Below are 16,789 nucleotides of genomic sequence, written 5' to 3' on the forward strand. Positions count from 1 at the left end.
GTAACCGCTCAGGCAGAGAGTGGTACTGCAGCACGGGAGACTGCGAGAGGCTTTCAAATCAAAATGAAAATAAATTCAGAAGTGCTGTGAGAAGTTGATGAGGGAACATATGCTTAAATCAGGAGGACACCACAGGAACTGAAGTGCTGTGTTGTGTGGAAGTGGACAGCTCTTCCCTTCTGTTCATTTCAGAAGAGTAGAAGAGAAGAATGGTGAATATCTGGATATGATCAAAATAACACTGTGATGTAATGTGTTTGCCGAATTACATGAGATGTTCAGATATTCAGAAAAAGATGGTGAATTGTATCGGTACATTTAGTCTGTAATGTATGCTTTCCCCCTGATGGCCCACCTGTACCGAAACGGTACGGATAAACCACACACACACACACACACACACACACACACACACACACACACACACACACACACACACACACACACACACACACTGTAATTATAGTATGATATACAAACTCTTGTATTTTTCCTCTTCTCTTGTGTATTGCAAAGTGTTGTATTTAGCTATTTTATATATAATAATATAATAAAGTTTTTTCCCACATGTTTTACTTCGTTTACCTTGTTTTAACATGTTTCTATCTCTCTCTATCTATCTATCTCTCTATCTATCTATGAGTCGTTGTACCTTTAATTCTGATGCATGACGGGAATTGTAGTACCTTGCAAAGACGGGCACAAAACAAGTATGACAAGTATAGCGAAATAAAACTACAACTACCAGAGGACCTCTCATCTACTTTCCTTTGGTTACAAACAATAATGGCGTCGCAAGGGGAAGATGTTCCTGAGGACCAAGTGGAGAGAAAACCCGCGCCGCTGTCGTTTGGTTTTACTAAAACAGTTAGCAAATTCAAACCTGCGACTGTCGACGGTGTGATCAAGAAAGATGACAGAGATTTCTTGACCGGAATTGACGGAAAAGAATTACAAAGGTATCGTTAGGCTTCGTATGCTAATGCTAACATATAACATAATGATATAACGTCAGGATAGCATTAGCGTAATGTTTGCTTTTAATACTTCTTGATTCCGGTATAGCTAAGCTAGTTAGCAATTAAATGAGTATACGTTGTTAGCATGTGTGAAGTAAGTGTATACATTAATTAGCCACATGAAGTAGCTAATTGCTGTTTTAAAGAGGCCCTTCCTGCTAGCTTGCTAACTTCACTCTGTCCTGCAGTACAAAACCATCTGACAAGCCCAAAGAGCTCATCATCCCTCTGATCCAGAAGAACCGCTGGCACAGGCCGGACCGAGCCGCTCCGAGCGAGCCCAGTGTGGTCAGTGGGGGCAAAACACAAGAAGCCCCCCCAGAAAACGACTCTGTGGAGTCTCAGGCTGTCAAAGAACTCATCGAAGGTGATGCATTCAGAAGATCTGCTTCATTGTGTGCATGTGTGTTGGAAAGGCTGGTGTCATAACATCATCATAAGAATATAAAATAACATATTGTGTATTTACTGGCTCTGTAACGTCTACCTGAAGGTAATGGTTTGTATGTATTATATTGAGTCCAGTAGAATAGAATAGAAAAAGTAGAATTAACTCGACTGGTGATATCAATTGTGAAGTGCACATTGTCATTAAACATATCCACAACCAGACGCATGAAAACATATGTGCTGTTGCCGTACATAACACATCGACAGTTGTTAATCTCTTAAAACAAAACGACAACAAAAAACTTTGTCTCTTACTGACTCGTCAAAGGAAAGGCTTGGCAGCCTGCATCCTGTGTGTACAGGCGGTCTTATCTCTCGCTGTCTCAGCTGAAGATAACAATATTTATAGCTAAAAGTGGAGAAATGTGTAGCTCAATGGAGACGTACATACGGTTTGTCCAAAATGTACTTGAGTAAAAAGTATGTAAACATCTACTCCTTACAAGTACAATTTATTAAAGAAATTACATGTAATGGAGTAAATGCAACACGTTGAAACCCTGTGTCTCATACAAAGTCTCCTACTTCCTGCTCGCAGACTCCCGGAGGCAGCTGGAGCAGTGGCAGAATGGCTCTCAGTCAGACAGCAACCTGAACCTCGCCATCCCCCTGCTGATGCAAAACAAAGTACCTGACGGCTTTGAGGATGGAGACCATGTGAAGGTGGATCTACGGCCTGAATCTGTAAGTATGGACACCAGAGACACTCTAATCTGTGAGCTTCTTGCTGTACTTGCAGTATAAAACATTTTGTAATTGTGACATCACATCAGGATATTTTTGGTGAGCTAGAGTCAAGTCATAGAAAGTAAAGCTAAACATGAGAGCAAAGTAAAAAGGCTCCGGAGATTTGAATAATTTAAGGTTTTAACTGAAAATCTGGAAGGTTAAATTAATTTAATGATGAGAACATGATCATAAGTTTTAAGCCTAAAGACACGGTTCTGTGCTAACGTAACACTCGTGCACATACGCACACCTGGGAGTGTCCTTGATGCTTTTCTTTCAGTCAGCTTTCTGTTTGATGCCTTGCTCAAGGCTCAAGGCTCAAGGCTCAAGGCCGTCTGTGTAGTTGTTTGAGGAGGAAATGGCTCTCGGGCTCTTAGTTAATTGCTCATTTCTTTAACTGTTATCAGATGTGAAGATCACAGTATAATCCGCTTGAGAAGCATTTCAGTGAACATAAAGCTCCTGACGATACAGAATGTTTTTGGCTACTTTGACTTGAAATCTGAGTGTGTGAAAGTGCTGACGGTCAACAGAGTAGAATAACACCCCTGTGTGCATGCACTGTGGTGCGCATGCGTACGGGTGCGGATGACTTTGTCAGTCCAGTAAGACTTCGGTGGCAGACAGATGTCAACATTCCCCCCAGAGACATGCAGCCGACCAATCAGTCTTTTCTTTCCATCAAGAGTCCTCGCACGCGTCGTCACTGTCATCCCGTATCTGCCGTCTATCACTGCAGATGGGACTGTCAGAACATGAGTGTCAGGGGAAAGTTGCTCTCTGTGGCCCCGAGCTCATTTTAATGCAGCCTGCTCTGTGCGAGAGTGAACTCCCAGCTTCCCTCGGAGGAAAGCCTTCTGCGGAGACGAGCAGGGCCGTCGCTGGGCTGCTGTAGCCCGGGCTGAATCTGACAGCCGGGAGCCAAAAGGCTGAGTAAGCCCGGCATCACAAACTGCTTCTGTCAGTCAGTCTTCACTCCAGAACTACACCAGCGCCTCATTTAGCCCCGATACACACGCAGACTGTTGGGTCTGTATTCCTCTGGTTGTTTCAGAATCTATGTACGGTAAAAGATAATCTGGGTTTCTTTATACATATAATATTTAATATATAATATTAGAAACGGTTTTACTGCTTATTCTTCTCCGCACTATCGAAAAGAGTTTAAAGTGTTAATGTTTACAGTCATTCTCTGCTACTGGCCAAGAAAATAAAAGTATCTTTATTTATCTATTAATACAAATCTAAAATGTTATGCCCTTAAATCTTTCCCCGTGGTGTTGAAAGTTGTATATGGATATTCATGAAGGTGTCAGTGAGAGAGTCCCGTATTGAAACACTGATATCTGTTTATGTTTGTCAGTCGACAGAGGCAGATTATGACACTGTTCCTGTTGAGGCGTATGGAATCGCGATGCTTAAAGGGATGGGCTGGAACAAAGAGGAAGGCATCGGACGCACCTTTAAACAGTAAGTAACAAATGCACCGCTTGCTTTAGCGATTCACCGTCATGCTGCACTTCACCGATTCACCGTCATGCTGCACTTCACCACTGGGGTGTTCAAATTCCACATCAAACAATTGATCATTCGAGCAAAAATCAAATAATTGGTAACAATTTTAATACTTGATTAATTGCTTTCATCCTTTAATCAAGCAAATATATTATATTCTTATAAATATATTATATTCTTATAAATATATTATATTCTTATAAATATATTATATTGTAGTCTTATAAATATATTGTATTCTTATAAATATATTGTAGTCTTATAAATATATTGTATTCTTATAAATATATTGTAGTCTTATAAATATATTGTATTCTTATAAATATATTGTAGTCTTATAAATATATTGTATTCTTATAAATATATTGTATTCTTATAAATATATTGTATTCTTATAAATATATTGTATTCTTATAAATATATTGTAGTCTTATAAATATATTGTAGTCTTATAAATATATTGTATTCTTATAAATATATTGTAGTCTTATAAATATATTGTATTCTTATAAATATATTGTAGTCTTATAAATATATTGTAGTCTTATAAATATATTGTATTCTTATAAATATATTGTAGTCTTATAAATATATTGTATTCTTATAAATATATTGTAGTCTTATAAATATATTGTAGTCTTATAAATATATTGTATTCTTATAAATAAATATATTGTAGTCTTATAAATATATTGTATTCTTTAGTTCCAGCTGCTCAAATGTGAGGATCTTCTCAGTTTTACATCTTTTTTTGAAGACGTCAACAATCAGTTGTAATCGATTTAATATTTTTGTTTTGGAGTTTGAAGAGATTTCATGTTATTTATTCTGATCTAGACATTAAATGTTATTCCACTGTGAATATTAATTATTAATTAAAACTAGTGAAATCTGAATGTTTTTGCACATAAACCTGCAATAATGTTATAGACATTTCAACGTCAGTAGTCATTTGGCCTATTTGCCTAATTGTGTTTGTAAAGCTGTGTGCACCTCCAGCCTGCGGGACGTCCTGCACATGTCCATCTCTTGGTTTGTGGATTGATTCTGTGTCCTGTCTTCAGGCACGTGAAGCCCATTGAAAACCAGATCCGTCCCAAAGGTCTGGGTCTGGGAGCCGATCGTTCAGCCATAAAGGACCTGGAGCCCAGCAGACACAAGCGTCCCCCCAAGCCCGGCGAGGAGCGAGAGAAGGAGGAGGAGCTGGTGATGGGTGCAGGCGGCTGCGTGCTGGTGGAGTCGGGGGCGCATAAAGAGCTGTACGGAAAGGTAGAGTTGATCTGAAATGTGCTTTTATATTTAACCCCTGAAACAGCGACAACTTCCTGTTTTATTTCCACGTGGGGTTTTCTCTGAACAACTCCGTCCTGCGCTGCAGATTGAAGGCGTTGATGCCGACAACGCTCGAGTTGTGGTGAAGCTGGCTATCGGCGGCAGGTCTGCGACGATCAGCCAGTACGCTATTAAACTGGTTGGAAGAAAGGAATACGACAAAAACTGCAAAGACCTCAGTAAGTTTGAACAAACGAAATCTAAAAAGGTCACGTTGATGGAAACTGATCTGGATGCTGGTGGACTTGATTTTCTGTTCGCTGATCAGATCATATTTCTCTCCGTCTTTGTAACATTTAGAGCTCATCACATAGCAAAATTCATCATTTCGGATTTTTTTCTAACGTGTAAACAAGTTGTATGTAATGTCCGTAGCAATTTGATAAAGTTTTATTCAACAGAAATGACTAGTGATGAACTTTAGGTTTAGGAACAAATCTGAAGCCGCCTGCTCGTTGTAGAAACAGAACTCTGCAACACCTTCCAGAATCAGTCAATCGTATAACTTTATGTCCAATAATTCACTTCTCAGATATCAACGTCTGAGAACTCTTCTTTGTTGGTAAATTTAATATTTATTAGTCAAAACAAACCACTTTGCTTTGGGAAACTATGATGACGTTTTATAGAACAAACAATAACAGTAATAAGAGATTAGAGAATATAAACATGTGTCTGTTCGGGTTGTTCCTGCTCACAGCTCGCCTCAGTCGAGCCCACAAAGACAAGGAGCGAGAGAAGGAGCGAGAGCGAGAGAAGGAGCAACAGAGACGGGACGAGAAAGAGAGCCGCAGTAATGGTGACGAAGTCAAACACAAGTCTTCAGAACGAGATGGAGGCAAAGACGAGAGGAAGAGGAAACACAGAGAATCAAGTCAAGACAGGTACACTGACGCGCACGTCGCGTCGCCACACTGACGCGCGCGTCGCCACACTGCAACACTTCTCATTGGTTATTCACTTGTCAGGTTTTCTTTACGTTAACGTGTGTATTTGTTTTTCTTCTCGCCGCAGAGACAAGCCTCCAGTGAAGGAGGCCAGGAGACCCCCGGCCCCCCCGTCCTGGCTCCAGAGAGACTTGAAAGTTCGCTTCATAGACAAATCTTTCAAAGGGGGAAAGTACTACAACTCAAAGGTCCAGCTTCTGTTCGTTACGTGTCCGTTACGTCTCCACGTGTTTCACTGGATATTTGTGTTTGATTATTTTTGATAATTACATTTCATCACAGAAAAGCTTTGAAATGTTGTAACTTATTTTATTTAATGTCTTTGTTTCGTTTCATGTTTAACATTTTTGGACACCCTTGAGTACAATATTGCATCATATAATTAACTCAGTGTTTATATAAATATAAATAGGTCATGACCGAAAGAACGAGATCACGGGTACAAGCGGCCGAAATGTGTTTTCCTCAGACGGGTGGCGTCTCCCTTAGAGAGAGGGTGAGAAGCTCAGCCATCAGGAGAGACTCGGAGTAGAGCCGCTGCTGCTTTACGTTGAAAGGAGCCAGTTGAGGTGGTTCATCTAGTAAGGAGCCACCTGGGCGCCTCCCTAGGGAGGTGTTCCAGGCACGTCCAGCTGGGAGGAGACCCCGGGGAAGACCCAGGACTCGGTGCAGAGATTATATCTCCTCACTGGGAACGCCTCAGGATCCCCCAGTCGGAGCTGGAGGATGTGGCCCAGAGAAGGGAAGTTTGGGGTTCCTTACTGGAGCTGCTGCCCCCGCGACCCGATGGATGGTTTTCTATCAAAGCTTTAAAGATGTTTTGTTTCCTTCTAGATGCGAGTGGAAGACGTCCTCTCACCGCTCACCTGTGTGTGCAGAACTGAGGAGGGAAGACTGTTAGACGGTGAGTGTGAGTGTATGAGTGAGTGTGTGTGTGAGTGTGTGTGTGTGTGTGAGTGAGTGGCCTAACGATCGTGTTCTGATACAGATGTATGAGTGATGATATATGTAATGTCTGCTGAAGAGGTAACCATGGTGTGTCTTCTCTCGGTGGCAGATGTGAAGCAGGACATGCTGGAGACAATAATCCCAAAGCGCGACTCCGATGCTGTAATGGTCGTACTGGGCGAGCACCGAGGACAGGTGAGCCGCGGAGCAGCTTTCATGTCACACGTGTGCACGAGTTGTGTCCCGTCACTAACCGCAGCGCGTGCGTTGGTTTGTTCAGGTGGGACGTATTCTCCAGCGGGACAAGAACAAGTGCAGAGCGATGGTCCAGCTGGAGCGGCACGAGGAGCAGGTGTTCACTCTGGATTATGACATCATCTGTCACTACGTAGGAGACACAGACCAGTGACTCGGACGCTCCCTGATCTTTATCATCCCATCGCAAATGTTTGTCATACTCAGAAAATAATGAATTTTAAAACACTGCAATTTTGTAATAAAACATTGTCAAGAAGTTTTATTTGTACAGATGTTATTACAACCCATAAAGAATAGTTCACAGTAATCTTTAACTTTATTAGCAAAACGAAGGTCAATCCTGAGCTCATATAAAAACATATTTACAACGGTTCTACATTTAGGAGTATAATCGCACGGGTGGTGTGAAAGCCCCGCACGTGTCTTCAGAGAAGTGACAACAAAAGGGAAGACCAACTGCACAGCGAGACATTTGTTCTCCCGGCGCTCCGCTCATTCTTTGGGTATCTGGTTTGCTGCGTTAGCTCGAAGCACGGCTCCTGGACTCGGGTACGGCCGCTGCTGGAACAGAGGACCCGCCGCCGTGGTGTCTGCACCCGTCTTTGCTTCATTGCGCTTGGGCAGGCCAGTCGACCACGTGCCCCTGTGAAGATAAATAGTTTGGGTTTTGTATGAGGTGGTTCTCCAGAGTCTGTTACCTACAGGAGTGCAGGAAGGTGACGTACGGCTGTGGACGTATCTGACTCCTAAAGGTGTCTCTTAACACCCACCACACTCCATTGACAGAAAACCCTTTCTGCAAGATCATGCAGGCGAAAATATTCTAATTATAGCGTACACTTAAACAGATTTCTTGGGCGTCTAAAATACATTTTGCCGCCCCCGTCCACAGCAGGACATCTCTTAGCTTCCTCCGAACTGCATCTCCTGTAGGTTACACTCAGACGATGCGTCTTCTGTGGCGCTGGAGGAGCTTTGTCTGTTAAACAGAGCTGTGGGATTTAATTATGTTTACCAGGCAGGGAGGATCTAATCAAGATGCATTGTGGGTATTGTAGGTGTTTCGGCCTCTAATGCTTTTACGTTATGGAAGTGCAGTAACACATTTGTGGGGTTCCAGCGCTGGTTTGATGACATGGCTGTAACTATGATCACATCATACTGTACCTTGGGGCGTCAGAATAAGCACTTGGATCCATGGGGTCCATCTCATCATCTTTCCTCCCTATAAAAAGGATTAAATATATATGTAACATCCATTCATGTAAAAGAAATCCTCCGTTTGAAAGTGTTTGTTGTACGATACAGATGTAAACGTTACCTCTTTTGTTCTTGCTGTACGGTGCCGCGTCCTCTCTCCTCGGCTTCCTTCTGTCTCTGTCCCTCGCTTCGTCCCTCTCTCGCTCCCGCTCTTTTTCTCTTTCCCGCTCTCTGTCTATCTTCTCAAACGGCCTCTCGACTCTCTCAACTCTCTCAACTCTCTCCTCCCCTCCCTCCGCTGAACAATAAAGACAAGAGTCACAAAAGAAACCAAAACTGCATTCTGAGATTATTTGCCATTTGGTGTGTTGAGGAAATGTTTAAAGCGCCGCACCTCTCATCTTCTTGGCAGATTTTGTCACCACTGTCGTCGGGTCATTTGGGGACAACCAGGCCACCAAGTCTGATTCCACATTCCAGTAATAAGGAAGACCGCTGAGGATGGAAGGAACACGTTTAATCATCTGTGATGAACTGTATATTCTGTCCCAAGCGCTCATGAGTCTAATGGCAGATTCTTTAAGGTACGGCAGCCTTTAATACTTCGTTAACCAATAGTCCCCGAGATAAATGCATTTAATTAACTTAACTAAATCCGGTGCGTCAGCGTCAGAATGAGGTTTATGTTCCTGTGTTTTAATCTCAGTTTTATAAACATGTGAGCAACAAACTAATGAGATATTACGGGACTTAAGGTGTTTAAGTGTACGTACCAGGCAGGGTCGAACACTTTGTACCAGTTCGGAGGCAGATTCTCCACCCTGGTGGCTTCATAATCTACGTTGTTGTCATCGTAATCTTCAGCAATAATCTCCTCATCTCCCTCTGGAGGAGAGAAGAAAGGTTACATGACACGTGAAAGACTAAATTAAAAAACAAAAGGTAAACTGTTTTCTGATACCTTGGTCTGACGGTTTAACGATCCCTCTCTTGGCCAGGCGGGCCAGCAGCGCTGCAGGTAGAGGCATCCTGCAACAGAGACGAGGGAGGATTAGTGATGATGATGATGATGCAAACCTTCATCCCTGACTTCAGCAGCTGCAACACACAGACGATGGCCTCTGTCCAAAAAGATTATACCCTCTCATCGAAATATAATGAAATCGATAGCAGAGCTTTATTGTAACTTATTTTCCAGTTTAACAATTGAATGACGTTCTCAGATACGTTTCTTCCTCCCTGTACCCGTCTTACCCTCGTCTTTTATTTCTGTAGAATGATTTTTTACCATATGTTAACCAGCATGCTTTTTTTTTGGCAATTCTGACCCACATCTGTGCAGCAGATATATGAGCAAAAGGGTCAAAGTTCAAGGTACAATGTTAGGATGAAGCAGTTTGTCCTAACTTCATGCAACAGTACATACACAAAAGGAAAACATAAGGACACAGTGTGTAGATAATGCACTACTAACACATGTCCTGTAGATCTCAGGAGCTCGCACAGGACACTGACCGAGACTCCTGACAGTTTAGTAAGATTTGGACATTGTGTGTGTGCATGAACAGGAATGCAGCCAGGTGAAGGGAGTCCAGCAGCCATGTTGCTGTGTGTTACTGTGTGTTACTGTGTGTTACTGTGTGTTGCTGTGTGTTGCTGTGTGTTGCTGTGTGTTACTGTGTGTTGCTGTGTGTTACTGTGTGTTGCTGTGTGTTACTGTGTGTTACTGTGTGTTGCTGTGTGTTGCTGTGTGTTGCTGTGTGTTGCTGTGTGTTACTGTGTGTTGCTGTGTGTTGCTGTGTGTTACTGTGTGTTGCTGTGTGTTGCTGTGTGTTACTGTGTGTTGCTGTGTGTTACTGTGTGTTACTGTGTGTTGCTGTGTGTTGCTGTGTGTTACTGTGTGTTACTGTGTGTTGCTGTGTGTTACTGTGTGTTACTGTGTGTTGCTGTGTGTTACTGTGTGTTGCTGTGTGTTACTCCTGGATGAAGAACACACTTGTAGTTTCAGTCGGTCATTCTGCCTGCGAGCCTCCTGGTGAAACGTTAGCTTGTTTAGCTAGGCTACTTCTAGCTACTCACGTTTGGACAACGTCTTATTTATAAATAAAGAACACATTCTGCATTTAGAAATAAATCGCTTTGTGCTCGATATAACATTTAATTCAATAAAACAACTGCACCGCCCGCTCAGTGAGTCCAGAGGCAGCACCGGGGGGATAAAAGCAACGCTTCGTAAACACCTCCAAAACTACACAGACAGAAAAAGATATTATATATTATAAAGAGAACTTAACTAATGAATCCAACATTACCTTTATCTAAATGAAAATCGCCGAGCTGGTCTTCGAGGAGACTTCCCACAACAGCACACGTCGCGCACAATGATGACGTCGCACCGTTGTTCCCCTGACGACAACAAAGATGGAGGAATATGCCCGTGAACCCTGGTGAGATTAGTTTCACTGAATTGTTTTCATTTCCCTGTCGTTGTTTCTTCAACAGTGTTGACCTCCGACATGGTTTTGACTTTTTAATTGTCATGTTGACGTCACTGTCGGAGTGAGCGCGAGGCTCCGTGTGTTAGCATGTTAGCATGTTAGCTCAGGGTGAACAGATCAAGCTTCTCAGGTGTTTTAAAGTGACAGCTTTAGGTAAATACAGCCTGAAATAAAGCACTAATATTACACTATTGTTAGAAATCCTGTATTATTGATGCATTAAAGTGTTTACTGTCAGTGTTTTACTATATGTGATGTTTCTGGATCAATATCACTTCTGTGTGCATTTTACTGCTGTAGATGTTTAAGGTTGTGCTCATTATACAGCAATGTATCATATTCTATAAGATAAAGATAAAGAGTAAAATGTATTCTACTTCTATCCCTCACAATGAAGTAGGCTGTACAATAAGATAAGATACAAATACATGTTCCTGTTACATTAATGTGTGTTACATGTTCCTGTTACATTAATGTGTGTGTTACATGTTCCTGTTACATTAATGTGTGTTACATGTTCCTGTTACATTAATGTGTGTGTTACATGTTCCTGTTACATTAATGTGTGTGTTACATGTTCCTGTTACATTAATGTGTGTTACATGTTCCTGTTACATTAATGTGTGTGTTACATGTTCCTGTTACATTAATGTGTGCTACATGTTCCTGTTACATTAATGTGTGTGTTACATGTTCCTGCTGCATTAATGTGTGTGTTACATGTTCCTGTTACATTAATGTGTGTGTTACATGTTCCTGTTACATTAATGTGTGTTACATGTTCCTGTTACATTAATGTGTGTGTTACATGTTCCTGTTACATTAATGTGTGTGTTACATGTTCCTGTTACATTAATGTGTGTTACATGTTCCTGTTACATTAATGTGTGCGTTACATGTTCCTGTTACATTAATGTGTGTGTTACATGTTCCTGTTACATTAATGTGTGTGTTACATGTTCCTGTTACATTAATGTGTGTTACATGTTCCTGTTACATTAATGTGTGTGTTACATGTTCCTGTTACATTAATGTGTGTGTTACATGTTCCTGTTACATTAATGTGTGTGTTACATGTTCCTGTTACATTAATGTGTGTGTTACATGTTCCTGCTGCATTAATGTGTGTGTTACATGTTCCTGCTGCATTAATGTGTGTGTTACATGTTCCTGTTGCATTAATGTGTGTGTTACATGTTCCTGCTGCATTAATGTGTGTGTTACATGTTCCTGTTACATTAATGTGTGTGTTACATGTTCCTGTTACATTAATGTGTGTGTTACATGTTCCTGTTACATTAATGTGTGTGTTACATGTTCCTGTTACATTAATGTGTGTGTTACATGTTCCTGTTACATTAATGTGTGTGTTACATGTTCCTGTTGCATTAATGTGTGTGTTACATGTTCCTGTTGCATTAATGTGTGTGTTACATGTTCCTGTTACATTAATGTGTGTGTTGCATGTTCCTGTTACATTAATGTGTGTGTTACATGTTCCTGCTGCATTAATGTGTGTGTTACATGTTCCTGTTGCATTAATGTGTGTGTTACATGTTCCTGTTACATTAATATGTGTGTTACATGTTCCTGTTACATTAATGTGTGTGTTACATGTTCCTGTTACATTAATGTGTGTGTTGCATGTTCCTGTTACATTAATGTGTGTGTTGCATGTTCCTGTTACATTAATGTGTGTGTTGCATGTTCCTGTTACATTAATGTGTGTGTTGCATGTTCCTGTTACATTAATGTGTGTGTTACATGTTCCTGTTACATTAATGTGTGTGTTACATGTTCCTGTTACATTAATGTGTGTGTTACATGTTCCTGTTGCATTAATGTGTGTGTTACATGTTCCTGCTGCATTAATGTGTGTGTTACATGTTCCTGTTACATTAATGTGTGTGTTACATGTTCCTGTTACATTAATGTGTGTGTTACGTGTTCCTGTTACATTAATGTGTGTGTTACATGTTCCTGTTACATTAATGTGTGTGTTACGTGTTCCTGTTACATTAATGTGTGTGTTACATGTTCCTGTTACATTAATGTGTGTGTTACATGTTCCTGTTACATTAATGTGTGTGTTACATGTTCCTGTTACATTAATGTGTGTGTTACATGTTCCCGTTACATTAATGTGTGTGTTACATGTTCCTGTTACATTAATGTGTGTGTTACATGTTCCTGCTACATTAATGTGTGTGTTACATGTTCCCGTTACATTAATGTGTGTGTTACATGTTCCCGTTACATTAATGTGTGTGTTACATGTTCCCGTTACATTAATGTGTGTGTTACATGTTCCCGTTACATTAATGTGTGTGTTACATGTTCCCGTTACATTAATGTGTGTGTTACATGTTCCCGTTACATTAATGTGTGTGTTACATGTTCCCGTTACATTAATGTGTGTGTTACATGTTCCTGCTACATTAATGTGTGTGTTACATGTTCCTGTTACATTAATGTGTGTGTTACATGTTCCTGTTACATTAATGTGTGTGTTACATGTTCCTGTTACATTAATGTGTGTGTTACATGTTCCTGCTACATTAATGTGTGTGTTACATGTTCCTGTTACATTAATGTGTGTGTTACATGTTCCTGTTACATTAATGTGTGTGTTACATGTTCCTGCTACATTAATGTGTGTGTTACATGTTCCTGTTACATTAATGTGTGTGTTACATGTTCCTGTTACATTAATGTGTGTGTTCTCTCACTTCCTCCCTGCAGTCCCTGGAGGGTGGTGGACGACTGTGGAGGGGCTTTCACTATGGGGGTAATTGGAGGAGGAGTGTTCCAGGCGGTAAAAGGCTTCCGTAATGCCCCTGCAGTGAGTTCACCACATAAAGATGATTATTTTTATTATTATTATTTTCTCCATGTCTTAAAGGAATTCATCAGTGCTCTGATGTTTCAGGGTGTCGGACACAGACTGAGAGGAAGTGCAAACGCAGTGAGAATAAGAGCTCCACAGATTGGAGGTGAAGATGTCTCCCTTCCTGTCGCTCTTAACTCTTGTGCTCTTCACATCCTGTACACTCCCCGTGTCCTCACGGTTAGAAATGACTCCCACTGTGTGTGTGTGTGTGTGTGTGTGTGTGTGTGTGTGTGTGTGTGTGTGTGTGTGTGTGTGTGTGTGTGTGTGTGTGTGTGTGTGCACTAGCGAGGACTCAGTTATTACATTTCCTTTCCCTAAAACTAGCATCAAACATTGAACCAGATGTCTGTTTTGCTCGCTGGTCTTGCAGGGAGCTTTGCAGTGTGGGGGGGGCTCTTCTCCACAATCGACTGTGGTTTAGTTCGTCTGAGAGGAAAAGAGGATCCCTGGAACTCAATCACAAGCGGTGCACTGACGGGGGCCATCCTGGCAGCACGCAGTAAGGGAGAAGCGTGCAGCACGACGGACCGACCGCGTGACACGAGCGAGTGGGACTGAATGAGTTCTGTGTGTTTCTCCAGGCGGGCCGCTGACAATGATGGGCTCCGCAATGATGGGGGGTATCCTGCTCGCACTCATCGAGGGCTTCGGGATCCTCCTCACCAGATACACCGCGCAGCAGTTTCAGAACCGTGAGTTGAGCTGATGGAGTTCTGCACATTATAGTGTAACAAACCTCATTTCAGGCTTTGCAACAGCTCCTCCCTGCAGACCTCTGCCGCCGCCGCGAGGCGCCCAGAACATCTGTTACTGTCGCTTTAAATGAACAAGAGGAAAGTCAGTCCCTTTGAGGTCTCACACGATGAGCAGTGCTTCCCACTTGCTCTCTGCATTATGGTTAATAACCCTCTTATGCAAAGCAATAAGCATTAGTGCGTGACCGCAGTGTGTAACTGACTGCAGAGCCGGGTGTGCTGTATTTATATTGTAGTATTCCTGTGAATAGCTGAACAAATGGCTGCTGTGGTTTGTAATAAGTAGATTATAGGTTTGGTGTCACAGTAAACATCGTCCTGCTCGGTGCCGCTCGTCTCCTGAACACTGTGGATGACACACACAGGTGTTACTGACGAGCTCTGCTCTGCACGATAACCTGAGACTCAACCAGAGTTTCTCTGGATTAAGAAAAGAAAGTGTGATTTTTTTGACGCACGCATGAAACACGGAACACGAGACGAAGCAATAAACATAATTCTTCTTCTTCTTCTTCTTCTTCTTCTTCTTCAATATAAATAATCCACGTGCAGGAAACCTTTAGGATCCTCAACTCTCTTTTGTTCTGTCTGGAACATAAATGTTAAATAAGTTTAGTTGTTTGTGTTCCAAATAATGTGTAATTATTATTTGCACCAGTGCTTTTGTGTGACATGTGAGACATTCACTACATGCAGGTCTCAGTGCACGTGTGTGTGTGTGTGTGTGTGTGTGTCACACACACACACACACACACACACGTGCACTGAGACCTGAGAAATCCTCTTTTGTGTTGTTCAGCCGTTCCCTTCGCAGACGACCCCGGTCAGTTACCTCCGAGGGATGGAGGCCCGCAGCGGGGGGGGGGCAGAGGGGCAGTTTCAGTAGTGAGCCATCAGGACTGAGAGCAGCTGTAAACACAGTGAGTCAGCCCAGAGAGGGGGGGTGTCAGGTAGTTGTGTAGCTCAGGGGGAACTTACTGTGAGTCTTAGTTATTTATGAATGAATGTTTGCATCTGTCTCAGCTGGGATCTGATTATACACTTCTGTTTGATGATTCAACATCTTTATATTCTTGTGTTTCATCAACAAACAAATATGTTTTACTTTCATCATTTTAAGCCTTTAAATGGCAACACAAACGTTACATTTGTATCTAATTTAATATGTGCATACGTCAATGTTTGCAAGTGGAAACCAGCTAAATGACATGTGTTATCGTGTGAAGCGTTAAAGGAGCAGTTTGTAAAACAACACTTTTATCTTTCAGCGTCCAAAGATCTTATTGTTGCACGTTCAGTAAACGTGGAAGCACTTTCTGTAATGGCTGCCACGGAGAGCAGTGAGAAGTCTTACATTATATCAGCTGTGACGATCAATGCAAAGACCTGTCACTGAATATTTATTATCTTAAGTATTAGAAGGAGGAGTTCCTAGAAGCACTTTTAAACTGCGCTGCTGTACGAGTCTTGCAGTTAAACTTTGTATAGAAAGATGTTTATTTTGTGTAAATGTTGATATGAAAGAAAACAATAAAGGCATTAAATGTTCTTTAAGACTTGAGATGGTGTTATCTTTCTTAATGTGTTATTGGAGATAATAAATAGTGAGCTGTGTAAGGTGTGATCGACACGGGTTTTAATGTTTTTAATAAACCATTACTGGTTTTTTCACCCTCAGTTCCCTTACATTTGATTTGCTTTATTCATTATTAAATAATATTTGTGTTTCTTGATGTCTATGATTTTGTATCTATTTTAATTTCATATATTTATTTTAATTTATTTATTTATGAGGTCCCATCTCAATGTATATCCGAGTTAAATAAAGGTGAATGAATGAACATCCTAAAATAATGCAGTGACGTATTTACTGTGGACCAGCGCCCCCTGTCGCCTCTCAGCTGGTACTGCACCCACCGGCTGCTTCTGTCCAAGGTCCTGAAACATTCTCCACTTTTAAAGTAGTGAAGCCTCCTGAATGTATTACTCCACAGTTAACTCCACAGTTTACTCCACAGTTAACTCCACAGTTTACCTCACAGTTTACTCCACAGTTAACTCCACAGTTTACTCCACAGTTTACTCCACAGTTTACTCCACAGTTAACTCCACAGTTTACTCCACAGTTTACTCCACAGTTAACTCCACAGTTAACTCCACAGTTAACTCCACAGTTAACTCCACAGTTTACTCCACAGTTAACTCCACAGTTTACTCCACAGTTAACTCCACAGTTAACTCCACAGTT

At 41.5% G+C, this 16,789-nt stretch overlaps 3 protein-coding genes across 5 annotated transcripts; 2 read left to right on the forward strand and 1 right to left on the reverse strand.

Moving 5' to 3' along the window:
• Positions 1-754: 754 nt before the first annotated feature.
• Positions 755-7,456, forward strand: gpkow (G patch domain and KOW motifs). Its single transcript, XM_029435679.1, has 11 exons — positions 755-959; positions 1,208-1,386; positions 2,008-2,153; positions 3,562-3,668; positions 4,778-4,982; positions 5,092-5,224; positions 5,746-5,929; positions 6,060-6,180; positions 6,827-6,896; positions 7,050-7,135; positions 7,221-7,456. Exons 1-11 carry the CDS (start codon positions 787-789, stop codon positions 7,347-7,349), a joined length of 1,533 nt encoding a protein of 510 aa, XP_029291539.1. The 5' UTR covers positions 755-786; the 3' UTR covers positions 7,350-7,456.
• pqbp1 (polyglutamine binding protein 1) lies at positions 7,430-10,958 on the reverse strand. Of its 2 annotated transcripts, XM_029435681.1 has the most exons (7): positions 10,711-10,905; positions 9,360-9,427; positions 9,172-9,283; positions 8,793-8,893; positions 8,520-8,696; positions 8,366-8,423; positions 7,430-7,841 (listed from the first exon to the last, which is right to left on the reverse strand). In XM_029435681.1, the coding sequence occupies exons 2-7, from the start codon at positions 9,424-9,426 to the stop codon at positions 7,691-7,693; spliced, it is 666 nt and encodes a 221-aa protein (XP_029291541.1). In that variant the 5' UTR covers position 9,427; positions 10,711-10,905; the 3' UTR covers positions 7,430-7,690. The 2 variants fall into 2 exon arrangements, with proteins under 2 accessions (XP_029291541.1, XP_029291540.1); XM_029435680.1 differs by having other exon boundaries at positions 8,366-8,696; positions 10,711-10,958.
• Positions 10,398-16,102, forward strand: LOC115010843 (mitochondrial import inner membrane translocase subunit Tim17-B-like). 2 transcript variants are annotated; one of them, XM_029435682.1, is made up of 6 exons: positions 10,398-10,845; positions 13,639-13,889; positions 14,157-14,285; positions 14,368-14,478; positions 15,341-15,461; positions 15,810-16,102. In XM_029435682.1, exons 1-5 carry the CDS (start codon positions 10,820-10,822, stop codon positions 15,442-15,444), a joined length of 621 nt encoding a protein of 206 aa, XP_029291542.1. In that variant the 5' UTR covers positions 10,398-10,819; the 3' UTR covers positions 15,445-15,461; positions 15,810-16,102. The 2 variants fall into 2 exon arrangements, with proteins under 2 accessions (XP_029291542.1, XP_029291543.1); XM_029435683.1 differs by having other exon boundaries at positions 10,416-10,845; positions 13,639-13,738; positions 13,826-13,889; positions 15,341-16,102.
• The last annotated feature ends 687 nt before the right edge of the window (positions 16,103-16,789 follow it).

Source organism: Cottoperca gobio, chromosome 7, assembly GCF_900634415.1.
Source record: "Cottoperca gobio chromosome 7, fCotGob3.1, whole genome shotgun sequence".
Classification (NCBI taxonomy): Eukaryota; Metazoa; Chordata; class Actinopteri; order Perciformes; family Bovichtidae; genus Cottoperca; species Cottoperca gobio.

Bases quoted from the DNA above. Each gene is read 5' to 3' on its own strand.
- pqbp1 (XM_029435680.1), bottom strand. From the start codon at position 9,426: ATGCCTCTACCTGCAGCGCTGCTGGCCCGCCTGGCCAAGAGAGGGATC. The intron at 8,697-8,792 runs GTGCGGCGCTTT...TTTATTGTTCAG, and splicing joins ATCTGCCAAGAAGATGAGAG to CGGAGGGAGGGGAGGAGAGA. The intron at 7,842-8,365 runs GTACAGTATGAT...TTATCTTCACAG, and splicing joins GCTTATTCTGACGCCCCAAG to GGGCACGTGGTCGACTGGCC.
- LOC115010843 (XM_029435682.1), top strand. From the start codon at position 10,820: ATGGAGGAATATGCCCGTGAACCCTG. The intron at 10,846-13,638 runs GTGAGATTAGTT...TCCTCCCTGCAG, and splicing joins GAATATGCCCGTGAACCCTG to TCCCTGGAGGGTGGTGGACG. The intron at 14,286-14,367 runs GTAAGGGAGAAG...GTGTTTCTCCAG, and splicing joins GGCCATCCTGGCAGCACGCA to GCGGGCCGCTGACAATGATG.
- gpkow (XM_029435679.1), top strand. From the start codon at position 787: ATGGCGTCGCAAGGGGAAGATGTTCCTGAGGACCAAGTGGAGAGAAAA. The intron at 1,387-2,007 runs GTGATGCATTCA...TCCTGCTCGCAG, and splicing joins TGTCAAAGAACTCATCGAAG to ACTCCCGGAGGCAGCTGGAG. The intron at 5,930-6,059 runs GTACACTGACGC...TTCTCGCCGCAG, and splicing joins AGAGAATCAAGTCAAGACAG to AGACAAGCCTCCAGTGAAGG.